We start from the raw sequence: 13,879 nt of genomic DNA on the forward strand, positions 1-13,879 counted from the left end.
TAAAAAGTCTACAAATAATAAATGCTGGAGAGGGTGTGGAGAAAAGGGTCTCACACTGTTGGTGGGAATGTAAACTGGTGCAGTCACTATGGAAAACAGTATGGAGTTCCTCAAAAAACTAAAAATACAGTTGCCATATGATCCAGCAATCCCACTCCTGGGCATATACCCAGACAAAACTATAATTCGAAAAGATACATGCACCCCTATGTTCATAGCAGCACTATTTACCTAAATGTCCATCTACAGATAAATGGATAAAGAAGATGTGGGATAAATAAATAAATAAATATATATACACACAATTAAAAAGAATGAAATAATGCCATTTGCAGCAACATGGATGGACCTAGAGATTATCATACTAAGCAAAGTAAGTCAGAAAGAGATAGGCAAATACCATATGATATCACTCATATGTGAAATCTAAAATACAACACAAATGAACATATCTACAAAATAGAAACAGACTCACAGACATAGAGAACAGACTTGTGGTTGCCCAGGGGGAGGGGGGTGGGGGAGGGAAGTATTGGGAATTTGGGATTAGCAGATGCAAACTATTATATATATAGGATGGATAAAATATAGGTCCTACTGTATAGCACAGGGAACTATATTCAATATACTGTGATAAACCACAATGAAAAAGAATATGAAAAAGAATATATATAACTGAGTCACTTTGCTGTACAGCAGAAATTAACACAACATTGTAAATCAATTATACTTTAATAAAATTTAAAAGAAATGACATTGGATATTGAGTATGGGGGCCCCAATGGATGGGACCACATCATTAACGTTGTAGTAATCCATCATAAGGTGGCATTTTAATCTTATTGCTATATAAATTCTTTAATATATTCATTTAGTATATAAATTTTGGATTTACAATTACATCAAATTATAAAACTTTGCTTTAATATTATATTTATGTATATATTATTCAATTACCTTTTATTTTCTGTTTTTGCTTTTAAATCATTAAGTAATCCACAATTAGCATTATGTTTGCTAGATTGGTGTTTGCTTAGTACCTAAGATTTAAAGTTCCTGTTTTTTTCTCCCCTTGAGCTTGTATCCACCTAAAGTGGCAGTCAGTTTTTCTGTTCTCTTCCTGTTTCAGGCTTTTGCACCCTGAAGGTGCAGTCTTTACTTTCTTTTTCTGGCTAATAAGAGGAAAAAAGGGAGGCTGAAGGGGCCAGGTGCTTCTGGGCAACTTACCCCCGGGATTGCCCCTGTCCATGGAATCATCAGTCCCTTCCTCACACTGCCACCTTTTTTTTTAAAACTTACAGAATGGCTTGTACCTCTAGATGACTAACACTTTTCCTTTTTGTTTTCTGTTGGGTGTTCACCTGATAAGCTCCTATTGGTCGCTAGTGGCCTCTCTGTAAGCAGCGCCCCCCCTTCTCTAGGGTGTCCTAATCAACCTTAGAGGAGCTAGGGTCTACATCTAGGAAAGCAACGGTGGCATCAACTTCACCTTTTACATTTTTTGTTTTGAGCATGAGACTCTTTGCATGTTGATAAGCAGCAGCTCTTATGACGGCCCATATGCATGGACCAGGGCTTTGTATGTTTAAAATTAATTGGATCAACTCTTCAGGTCTTGGTGGGGGACATGCTGGAAACTGGTGCTCCTTTCCCCTCCTCTCCTTCTTCATTAAACACTGAGTCACGGTCTCCAGGGATGGGACCTCTTATACCCTACTAGTGTGGGGAACGGATTGCTTGCGACAGCAGGAAGCAGACATAGCAGAGAAGCTTGTGACCTGAACAGTGCTTGTGGGGAGCCATGATCTCCTGAGAAGGCCCTCACACCACAAATGGCCCACAGCACACAGGTGAGTGCTCAGGTGCAGCCATCTCCGACTACTTTGAGGAACAGGCGGAGATTTGATTCAGAAAAGCTCAGAGGGGAAAAGGAAAATGGTTTATGGATGCCTACAGGAACATGTAACGTCGCAGACACGAGGTACTGACAAGGCCTCACTGGTTGTTGGCACTGCCCAGTCAGTGGATTAGACTCATCCCATGGCTCTAGGAGGGTAGTCATTCCACATCCCCAGCAGATGGACCTTTTCGAAATGTACCAGTTACCTATGTGTATTTGAAGTTTGGAGAAAGACTCCTTTTTTCTTAAAATTAAAAAAAAATTCCAATTTCAATAGCATTCTCAAAGATTGTTAAGAATCCTCACCAAGTGAGAGTAAAATGGTCAGGGCTTAAGAAGATCAACTACAAAGTAAACGTATGGAAAACGTTTGGCCAGAAAGGTCTGATATGAGGCCTAACACACACTTAAAAACTCAACAACTGTATACTTGGTATTCAAGCTCACAAAAACCTCTTTAACTAGCCTCCTATTGATAGAATCAGAAAGAAAGGGAATATAAGATTAGGTTCATGATAATCACTTGTGGGTTACGACACAAGAAGAGTGGAAAATAAAATAGAAATTTTATGACATTTCATGTTTAAGCCAAATTCCCTGCCAGGATATTTTCTGCTTTGATGAATGAAGTAGGACTTGGTCACATCTTAAACAGATTCATAGAAGAGTAGTTTAAGCTGCCATCTGATGCATTAAAATAAAGGAAACATGGTATTTTCCCTAAGTTAAATACCTCCTGTGATGCACTTTTTAGATTGTGGAAGGCAATGAGTTCAAGAAAATTTAACATAAAGCTAGACAACGGTTAAGTAAATGAAATCATTGCAAAAACGGAATACATAAATAATAATAAACAAATTTTGATGTTAACTTCTCAACTATACTTTTTGATATAATCCTCAGTAAAATCATTCTTAAAAGTGAAAATGAGCAAGGTGATGGTACAACCAGCAGAAGAAGGTCAGTGCTGATAACCTCTACGTGCTCATCCTCTAAGACTGCATCTTATTGTTCACACAATCTGCTCAAGTTCCCACAAAGGGGCTACCATGACCTGTCTCCTTCTACTACAGCTATACGGGCTGCGGCAGACAACAGCAACTGGGATCAAGGAGACTTGTTCTGATTAAATAAACTATATGGAACTCTGTTGCAGGATTTCATGCAACTATTAACTTCATTTTAAAATAAAAGGAAAAAAACCACCCAAATTCAGGGCTAATTTAGCTGTCACTGGACAGTTAAAAAAATAAAACAGTCCTGTTTTAAAAGTTTCATCAATAGAGACAAAAAGGTACTAAGAATGATAGTCATCCTTCCTCATCACTGCTGCTCCAGGCATCTTCAAATGCTGGATTTAACTGTGCTTTGGTTGAAGTCTAAAAAAAAGGGGCAAAAAAGAAAGACTCAATTATTCTACCTCATAATTTTAGGCTCACAATATAGTTATGAAATATATCAGATAAAAAGCAACTAGATTATTTTTGAAGAAACTATATAATTGTTAATTTCAAACCAAAAGTTAACAAAAGAAACACCCCACATACAATATAAAATAATGTAACTTCATTTTAAATAGACATATCAGACTTTATCTAAATTATCTGTTTCCTTCAAAGTAGTTACCTCATACACACACACAGACACGCACAGACACACATATGCTGCTGCTGCTATTACTTAAGGCATTTTTACACCTCTTTGGAGTTACCTGGAGAAGAGGGCACATTAATATCCATGTGGCTAAGCCTGGACTCAGGTCTACAGTCTGACTTGAGAGGCCAAATTATTAATGTGAGCAACTTTTTACTGCTTGGATGGACCTGATTTTTATAAATAAGCAAATATCCACATGTGGGGAATAAGGTGTTCGTCAGAGTAATATCATTTTTGGTATTAAGTGGCGAGGTTTATGTATGTATGTATGTATGTATGTATGTAGTTAGGAAAGCAGTTGAAAAAGACAGGTAAAATGTATTGGAAACGGTAACATTTTGTCATTAGCACATAGGTTTCCCTGGGAGATTTCTGTGAAAGAGAACATGCATTAGATGGTATTTATCTAAAATAACAAAACATCACAGTACTCTCACAACTTTAATAATAAATGTAATCAGCAACAGAGGAATTTTAATTACCTGTGGTATTTCAAATCAATTCACTTGTCTGGGGAAATTTTTTGAATGGCTAACCTTCTTATTCTTTGGCAAATGATTAAAGGATTTTAAAATGATCTCTTTTTTGAGTATCTGGGCATTATGAGCCACGTGTGCTTCCTACTCTGCAGTTTTTATGTCTGCTGCCAGTTTGTTCAGACTCCAAATCCAATAATGTATTAGTTCTTAGATTATTCTTAAATTATCTTAGATATATTACCTTTTACAACATATAGCAATATTTTATGTTAAGGGTAGCCCCTACTGTATGTCTGAGAATGTTCATTTCCTTTTGATGAACATGATGATTTAGACTCTTAAAATTCAAACAATGATAACAGTAGAAATAGTGGGTGTTTGCAGTAAATTCCCCAAGTATCAGCCAGGACAGTCAGAAAACAATATGTGAATTTAGGTATTCTTTACAGTTGTTAAAGCTTAGATCTGAGTCCATTACTTAATCTAATGGTGGTATTGTCACCATTACTAAACGTAACATTGGCTATTGTCACTTAGTTGCACAAACAAAATTCCATTATACCTGGTGTCCAGATCCAAAACTATTACCAAACCTCAGCAAACTATTCACTTATTTCTAGTAGCAGTCCACTGATTTGCAAGAGTAGCATACTGAAGACTGTTCATTTATTCTTTCATCCAAGTGTTTACTGAATTTCCTACCTTTCTGGGTTTATAATTTAACTACCAAGTTAGGTTATTTAGTGACAGTTTATTTAAAGATGTATTATCCTTAGGGGTTAGGTGATTATTCTTCCCTACTCTAGCTCTAAAAGCCTTTAACTCTGCCTTAGATATCTACCCCAAAATGTCCCTGGGTAGATGAACCACACAAAGGCCATGCCTTCTAATTTCACTATGGAAGCCAAATATGTAACCTATTAAACACTTAAATTTCATTTTAAAAATCAACAGAGAAGCAAAATTATATTTCAATGTAAATTATTGTTGCTATGGTAAGCAAACAAAAATAAGTGAAAACTGGAAAGGCAGTTGCATATAAATTTTACTGTTTATAGCAGTAAAGGATAACAATATGAATATATTACAGTATTATTAGAAGTACATTTTATTGTTAAAAAACACAAATAAAACATCTTACTTGTAATTGAAAGCTTCAGTAAAAATATTATATATGATGTGGTACACAAATACTGTTTGAGACCTACTGATCAAGTTAACTACCATCTATTACTTCAGTTTTCTTTACAACATCTCCTCCTAGTGGACATTCTTTCTATGCTTGAACATATCCATTCAGCCTGCCTGTTCTACTGACAGATAGTTGTGAATGTTATGGAGACAGGGAAGCATGAGTTTAAAGGGGATATAGTTCAGGTCCATGTAACGGGAAGGAAGAACAAAACCAAACTGGATCATCTTCCATACATGCATCTTGATAAATTCTAAATTTCTTACTGGTAATTAGTGGAAAATCTTTATAGGTAGAATATAGGGTTGTCTCAATATAGCAAGTGATTATACATCTACACAAGTGGTAAATAAAACAGCTACATATTGTGTAACTGTCAAAATAAAGTAAGATTCTTGATGAGAGGTCAGATTTAAACTGTAATATAGTCACCCTAGAGATCTCAGCCAGGAAAAAGTGAGTAGGAGTTACATAGGCTTGCTTTGATTGTGACCAAATGTTAGGAAGAGGGGGCAAAAGGAAGGTAGATTCCTCAGAATATAACAAAACAGCCTGCCAATTAAATAACAGGATTTATGCTTAAAGACCATAAAACCTGCCCCTATTGCCCAATGCCCTTCAATTTCTTATGGTAGAACTAAGTTCCTCTTCTATCTTGGATATCAGAAGAAAACACCCCTAAGGGATTGTATGTTGGTTGATGGAGAAGTAAATCTCATCTCAAGGGGGGATTTGAAAGGAAACCTAAGAACAATTTTGCTTTGATGATTCTGATGTTTGAAGATATCATAAACTTGTCTCAGATCACTAATGAATGGCAGAACTGGGATTCGAACCCAGTTACCAGTATTACTATTATTTAGTTTACCTGAAACTACAGATAAAGTGAGTGTGTGAGTATGTGCATGTGTATGCTTTGTTTTGTGTTAAGTTGCCTCTCTGGGGAACTGCAGCAGTCCTTCATTTGATAGGTGAGATGAAAATACTTTTAAATATGAGTTAAATAGTAAATATACATGTAAGGAACAGGGTCTAGTGTAGACAGACTTCTCTATTGGGATCTGCATCGTGATCATATTCATGTTCTACCTACATTCACAGAAATCTTTCAAACTAAAATTTTGTGGAAATAATCTTAGCACTTACCATTTTATATTAATTTGAGAATGGTGCCTATCCTAAAGAATATATACAGTGCATTTTAAAAGGTAAGGTTTCATAGCTCTAAAGCTTAACTATAAAGCTAACCTATTTTTTGTGTACCTCTGTTTGATTTCTACTTGTTCAGCTTAACTTCCCATATACAAAAATTCTTCTAGATGGGGAGTTCAAACTATCACTGTAACTATATAATGAGGAAATAAACCATCAGAGTCACATACTCTCTTTATAAAATAAGCAATTTAGTTTTCTTCTAAATAATATCCTTTTTTCATACATAAGTCAAAGATGATTTTTTTTTTGGCGCTGGCCTCTCACTGTTGTGGCCTCTCCCATTGCGGAGCACAGGCTCCGGATGCGCAGGCTCAGTGGCCATGGCTCACGGGCCTAGCCGCTCCGTGGCATGTGGGATCTTCCCGGACCGGGGCACGAACCCGTGTCCCCTGCATCGGCGGGTGGACTCTCAACCACTGCGCCACCAGGAAAGCCCAAAGATGATTTATTTCTAGCTTTTTTTTTTTATAGTTTTCATTTGGTGAATGATTGTTAAACTTTCTAACATGGCTTATAGTATTATGAGTTGGATTTAATGTATATAGTAATTCCCAAACAGCAGGACACAGTAATTAAATAATAATGCAAAATCAATGGCTGAACCAAATTATTTGAACATATTAAGCTTTGTACAAAAAAAAAATTCAGTATTTAAAGCAGGTGTACACTAAAACTAATCAAAGCCATAATAAATCATAGACACATGATGAAATCTGGAAGATTTCACCTTTAGATAGCTTGACAAAAAAGTAAAAAAATTCAGAGGCTACTACCTAAGACCAGAAATCATGTCTTATTTATCTTTGTTTCCCCACCACATTTTTCAGGTTCTTTATTCACACTGTCATATTTGTACCAGTTTATGCTCTGAGATAGGCACTAACAGACTGCTGGTAGAAGTGTAAACTGATAAAATTTGATAGTGTGAATAAAGAACCTTAAACATGTCATACGTGATAACTCAAGAGGTAACACTACTTCTAGGAATCTAACCAAAGAAGTAATCAGAAATGTAAATAATTTTTGAACAGATATTTACCTTGATGTGTTTATAATGATCAAAAGAAATGTCTTCCAATAGGAAAATACTTGAGTAAATTATGGTAAATAAATGACAGAATGCTATATTATTAAAAACAATATTTACAAATACTTATTAATGACATGGAAAAAGTCTTAAGCAGGATGCTAAGCTGTATGTTCAAGCATAATATTAACCATGCTAAAAAGTACGCACAGGAAAAAACAAGAATGAATTAAATCAAAATGTTAATAGTAATTAATAAACCAGAAATTTATGTTCTTCTCTTAATATTTTTTTGAATTTTCCAAATATAGAGGCAAATTATTTTTACAATCACAAAATAGCAAGAAATGCTTTAAAAGTTTCTCTCATATAAAGTAAATTAATAAAAACTTTTTTTATGATTTAGAAGTCACTGTTCAATTTGTATAAATAATATTTTACCTCCTCATCATCAGGAACTGATTCATGTAAGGATGGTATCCAAGCAAGAATATTGCAGTCTCTGCTACCGCTGTAAAGTTCCTATAACACAAAGCAAAGATGTAATTGTAGGTCACTTTAAAGCTGGTGCCAATCTGAAATAAATGACGTCAATTTTTAAATGATTATTTCTTAGATTAGATTAATTAAGATTAATTCTATTTCTACTCCCCAAAGAAACTGGGCTGATGTTTTTTTCTGTTTAAGATGTAGTAAAGACTTGTTTTGTATTTAAAAATAGTATTATGATATGTTAACATGTTGCTAACATGTTAAAATTCACAAAAACAATCACTGTAATTTTTAATCAATCATAGTATCCTTTTTTTTTTTTTTTTTGCAGTATGCGGGCCTCTCTGTGCTGTGGCCTCTCCCATTGCGGAGCACAGGCTCTGGACGCGTAGGCTCAGCGGCCATGGCTCACGGGCCCAGCCGCTCCGCGGCATGTGGGATCTTCCTGGACCGGGGCACGAACCCGTGTCCCCTGCATCGGCGGGTGGACTCTCAACCACTGTGCCACTAGGGAAGCCCCATAGTATCCATTTATTTCAAGTGTCAGAGAATGAGAAAAAAATGGAAGAAATAAATTTCATCCTTTTCTGTCAATAACTGAGCTTTAATAAAGACTTCAATGAAGAAAATACGAGTTTCTAGCTAAAATAGACCAAAAGTTCAAAAAAAGAACTCAACTAAAGAGCATTAAGACATATATGCCATGCTTGCTGAGAAGCTTATTTTATAAGCAGCTTGGGCTGATGCACAGTCAGTGTCAATGTCTTTATGGATATGCTGCCTGCACATGCTGAACAATGTTCATTCACCTCCCCACAAAACTTCAGAAATATGTTATATTGGCTAGTACTGAAAATATTCCTATGCGGCAGTGAAATAGATACGCTCCCATACAGAGGGTATAAATTGCTATAATCTTTTCAGAGAATGAAATCTCAACATGTGTCAGAAGTTTCTGTATGCATTTCTAGGAAGTCATGCCAAAGACACACATGAAATTCAAGGATATTATCATCAATATTATATTTATAATAACAAAAATAATAATAATTTTCCAAAAATTATTGTCCAGGGTAATGATTTCTAAATTTATGCTGCATTAATATGATGTGATATTACATAATCACTAAATTCATTTTTGAAGAATATTTAATGACAGTGGAAAATATTCATATTGTCAAGAGAAAGGAGCAGGATGTAAACCAAATAGTCATAGTGTGAAAAGAAAAAAACAGGATGTAAAATACTAGGTCAATTTTTTAAAAAGCTACTAAGCAAAGAGGAAGGGCTAAAAAGAAAAAACAGCAAAATGTTAAGTGGTTATAAACCTCTGACTGATTAAATGTTTATTTTTCTCGCAAATATATTTCTACACAAATATTTCTAACACTATAACTTTTTTTTCCTGTTCTGGTATGAAATAATTTAGTTTTACTGTTACTCATCTCAAAAGCTATTTGAGGCATGGTATAATTAGTATTTTTCTAAAAAAAAATATGTAAAGGTTCTGGGTAAAGGGAAAATAAGATTATGAAGTCATTTATAGGAAATATAGATATAAAGAGAATTAAGTAAATTACATTTAGTTACACATTATCAGATTTCCTAAATGGAACAAAATTCTACAGACTGCACTGTTAAATCTAGAATGTATGGTTACACTAACTATGGATGATGCAAAGATATTTTCATATGCTCAGTGCCCTAGAGCAATTTAGTTTCCTGAGAAGATATATACCCAAGATACACTAAGGTCAGATAACCTTGTCTTATGTTTCCTCATGATCAAATTCAGGTGATATATCTTTGCCAGGAATATCACACACTTTGATAATTTGATTAAGCTGATGTATGCCAGTCTTCTTCAAGGTAAAATTACTCATTTTACCTTTGTAATTAATATTTTGTAGGGTGCTACCTTGAGATTATGTAAATTCCTCATCAGACTTTCAATTTATTACTTACTAATAGCAGAATGGACTCATGGATCCCTATTTTAGTCAAAGGGAAATAATCAGTTATTATCATTATTTATTTTGATGTTGGGTATATATTTTCAAATTTTTACATTTATGATAGAATTACTATAAATATCAATTTTATTTTCAGATAGTGGGTTGTGTGTAACATGTAATTGGTTAAAAGGGTTCTGATGCTGAATGGAGGCAAAAATACTACTCTCCTTTACTTTTATAATTTAGATTTATAATTATTTTCCTTTTCAGAAATCATAATAGGGATAAGAGTTGGAAGCTTTCTGATGTAATGCAGTGATTCAAATCTTTCTTAGGGCACAGCACATATAGAAATGGTATTTGTCACACTTCCCTGGTGGTGTAGTGGTTAAGAATCCGCCTGCCAATGCAGGGGACACGGGTTCGAGCCCTGGTCCGGGAAGATCCCACATGCTGCGGAGCAACTAAGCCCGGACACCACAACTACTGAGCCCACGCAGCACAACTACTGAAGCCCATGCGCCTAGAGCCCGTCCTTTGCAACAAGACAAGCCAGCGCAATGAGAAACCTGTGCACCACAACAAAGAGCAGCCCCTGCTCGCCACAACTAGAGAAAGTCTGCGCACAGCAACGAAGATCCAATGTAGCTAAATAAATAAATAAATAAATAAATAAATAAATAAATAAATAAATAAAAGGACTGGTATTTGCCAGGAGGCAACTGGCCCCAGCTCTCTGGCTATCCTAGGCTTGTCCCAGCTATTCCAGGGACTGAAGGGAATCAAATATCTGGACATACTTTCAATACATTCTAGGAAGCTCTGATTTGGTGGAAAGCAACAACTGGTAGTCAGAATACCTGTGTTAAAATCTTGGCTGTGTCTCTAAGTGACTCTGGATAAGAAAAGAGGTACTGTATTCTAAGAATTTCTTTGAATGGATAATCATGCTTCGTCAATCTACTTGCAGATTTGAGGCAAGTCACATCACCCCTCTGGTTGCCTTAGTAGCCTTTTCCCAGAAGTAACACTAAAAATATTTAATAATTGGTACATCAGGACACTGGCCAATCCAAAGAGATACTGGACATAGAGAGGGAGCAGGGTCTGAAGGTCCCTCTTAGTTACTGGGTCTAGGAGGCCCCAGGGAAGGGGGTGAAGCTGGAAGTCACTTAGGGGGCTTAGTACAACAGCTATGTAACAAACAGCAGGATATGAATTTGAGTATTTTAATAATGGATACTGCCATGCTGATGTGTGCTGGCTGAAAAACCAGCCCTGTATATCTTACTTCACAGCGTCAGACACAAATTAAGTAATGAGTATTAATGAATGAATGAATAAGGTGATAAATTCCCTCCTAGCTCTAATAACCCATAATATTCAGTCTTTCAGTATTTAATTTTCATGAGCCTCATTTTCGTTATCTACGATGCAGGGAAAATACCAACAATCTTGCTACATTAGGGACTCATTTAAAGGAGCATATGAGGTAATCTATGCAAATGTTCTATGAAAAAACCAATCTGTTCCATTGGTGAGATGAAAGAGAAAGGTTAGGATGTTAAACAAACAAAAAACATAGGTATTTAAGAAATTATGTAAGTTGCATCAACACTAAAGTAAACTTATTAGCCATTGGCAGAAAATAAGAAAAAAATAAAATTTCAGACATTCACACATACGTAAATCAAGATACAAAAACTATATTTTGAGATGAGACACATATGTTCCATTTTTTTCCCAAAAGCTCGTTTGCAAGAAATTATTTTAATTTGCCAGAGATTTTCAACTGCCAAATAAATGGAGCCCATATACAAAAGAAAGAATTTATCCCAGTCAAGTTGCACAGTATTATATTGATTCACAGAGACATCCTATGCCACCTAAAAAAAAATCTATCCTCTATTTAATAAACTCTAGCTCGGATGTGGATAAAAAGTATAATTCCTTAGAATGAAATTGCAATTTACTCTTTTATATACAACTACTCTGGCAAGCTAGCTACCCGAACATTCTAAATTCCCCTAAATATCATTCTTACCTGGAAATTAGACTGAAATACACAGCAGTCAACACTTTTATAATGTCCCTTAAGCATAGTTATCTGTTCTCCTGAGTAAACTGTATAAACAGCAATGGTGCTACCATATGGTACAAAAACAAATTCTGAACTGCAGCCACAGGAGACAGTGAATTTCAATCCTTTTCTACTGTCATTACACACTTTTCCATAGTTCACCTGTAGGATGTAAAAGCATACAGTTACTTACTTAAATCTGAATTAAAAAGACAACAAAGATAGGAAAAAATATTTACTTAAAATATTCTACTATAGAAATGACTCTAGTAAGTCTAAAAAAAAAAAGATCCATGTCCTAATAGGAATAAGGGCCAATGACATAAATGTACATTTCATATACGAGGGAAACACAAATAGTAAAAAGACCCACAAAAACAAATGTTCACATTTCAACTGTGATAGAAATAAAAATGCAAATTAAGGCAACCTTGAAGAATCATTTTAGACCATTTAGCAAAAATTTTAATAAACCATTGAGACACTCAATACTAGTAAACGTGTAGGTGGCACCACAATTTGATCATTCTTTCTAAAAGACCAAATGGTTTATTATGCAACAAAATATAAAAGTATACTTTATGTATATGTATATATATATACACACACACACGTATATGTATATACTCCCTCCAGAAAAAAAAATTAAATATATACACATACATATATAATATGTATATATATTTTTGGAGGGAGGATAACTTTCTTTTCATTTATAACATTTTAAATTATGATAAAATACACATAACATAAAATGTGCCATCTTAACCACAATTTAAGTGTACAGTTCAGTGACATTAAGTATATTCACATTGTTGTGCAACCGTCACCACTATCCATTTTCCATCTTGCAAAACTGAAACTCTGTACCCTTTAAACAACAAAGACATTATTCCTTGACGTAGTAACTATTACTGGGAATTTATCTTAGGGAAATAATTAAACAGCAAAAAGGTACATGCCGAGAGGAATTCAATTCCACACTATCTAGAATGGCAAAGTAACTGAGAATAGATGTAAATTCCTAATAGTGTTATATTAACTCTACAGTTTATATAGAAATTAAAAAAATCATAAGTATGAAAATTATGCAGAAAATAGGGATAAAAGTTAAGTATAAAAAAGCAAAGAACACAAATACTGTGTATACTACAATTGCAGCTTCTTATAAATAATTATATATTTGGGACAAAAACAAAAATTCTACACCTGTAAGTCAAAGATGCAAGACCAACAACATCAGCATCACCCGAGCAGTTAGAAACAAATTCTAGGCCCCATCGCAATCTACTGAACTAGAATCTTCATTTTAACAAGATCCCTAGATGTTCTGTAGGTCCATCAAAGTCTGAGAAGCTTGGGGATAAAGGTTTACTTCCTGGTGATAATTTAGATAAGAAGCTTAGGGTAAGTGTAAAACCAGTATCTAATCATTTAGGAATTATGAGCAAGCAGATCACCAATATCTCCCTTCACTATGGCTAATAATGGAGTTTAAACAGACAGTGACTGATTTGCCTTCTTTTTCTAAAGGTTGGGTGGGAGTGTGTGTGTGTGTGTGTTTCTGTGTATAAACAAACACTGAGGCTCAAATGGATATATGCTGATAATTGTGGATACTACATTCGGCTTACCCACCCTCGAGGTTAACGTGTGACAGAAATGAGCATGTGTGTTCAACTATCTCAATGCAGCAGCAGTACAGTGAAATGTTAAAACATTAAACTTATAATCAGTAGACTTCGGTTTTTGAAACCCACTACACCCCTCCTTTGCCTCTTATGAGTAATGAATGATTTAACCTCTGAGTTTCATTCTTCTAATCTGTTAAAAGGAAATAACATCATTTACCAGAGCTATTGTGAAAAATAAAATGAAATAAT

The 13,879-nt window shown here is 34.9% G+C and overlaps 1 protein-coding gene across 2 annotated transcripts in view; it reads right to left on the reverse strand.

Annotated features, from left to right (window-relative positions):
• Positions 1 to 713: 713 nt before the first annotated feature.
• ERCC8 (ERCC excision repair 8, CSA ubiquitin ligase complex subunit) overlaps positions 714 to 13,879 on the reverse strand; it is a 60,813-nt gene continuing 47,647 nt past the window's right edge. For both annotated transcript variants that reach the window (XM_067730762.1, XM_067730763.1), the window contains 3 exons: positions 11,961 to 12,158; positions 7,911 to 7,991; positions 714 to 3,279 (listed from right to left, as the gene is read on the reverse strand). In XM_067730762.1, the coding sequence (XP_067586863.1) occupies positions 3,211 to 3,279; positions 7,911 to 7,991; positions 11,961 to 12,158 (348 nt within the window). In that variant the 3' untranslated portion in view covers positions 714 to 3,210. The remainder of the gene's footprint in view (positions 3,280 to 7,910; positions 7,992 to 11,960; positions 12,159 to 13,879) is intronic.

This window comes from Pseudorca crassidens, chromosome 3, assembly GCF_039906515.1.
Source record: "Pseudorca crassidens isolate mPseCra1 chromosome 3, mPseCra1.hap1, whole genome shotgun sequence".
Classification (NCBI taxonomy): Eukaryota; Metazoa; Chordata; class Mammalia; order Artiodactyla; family Delphinidae; genus Pseudorca; species Pseudorca crassidens.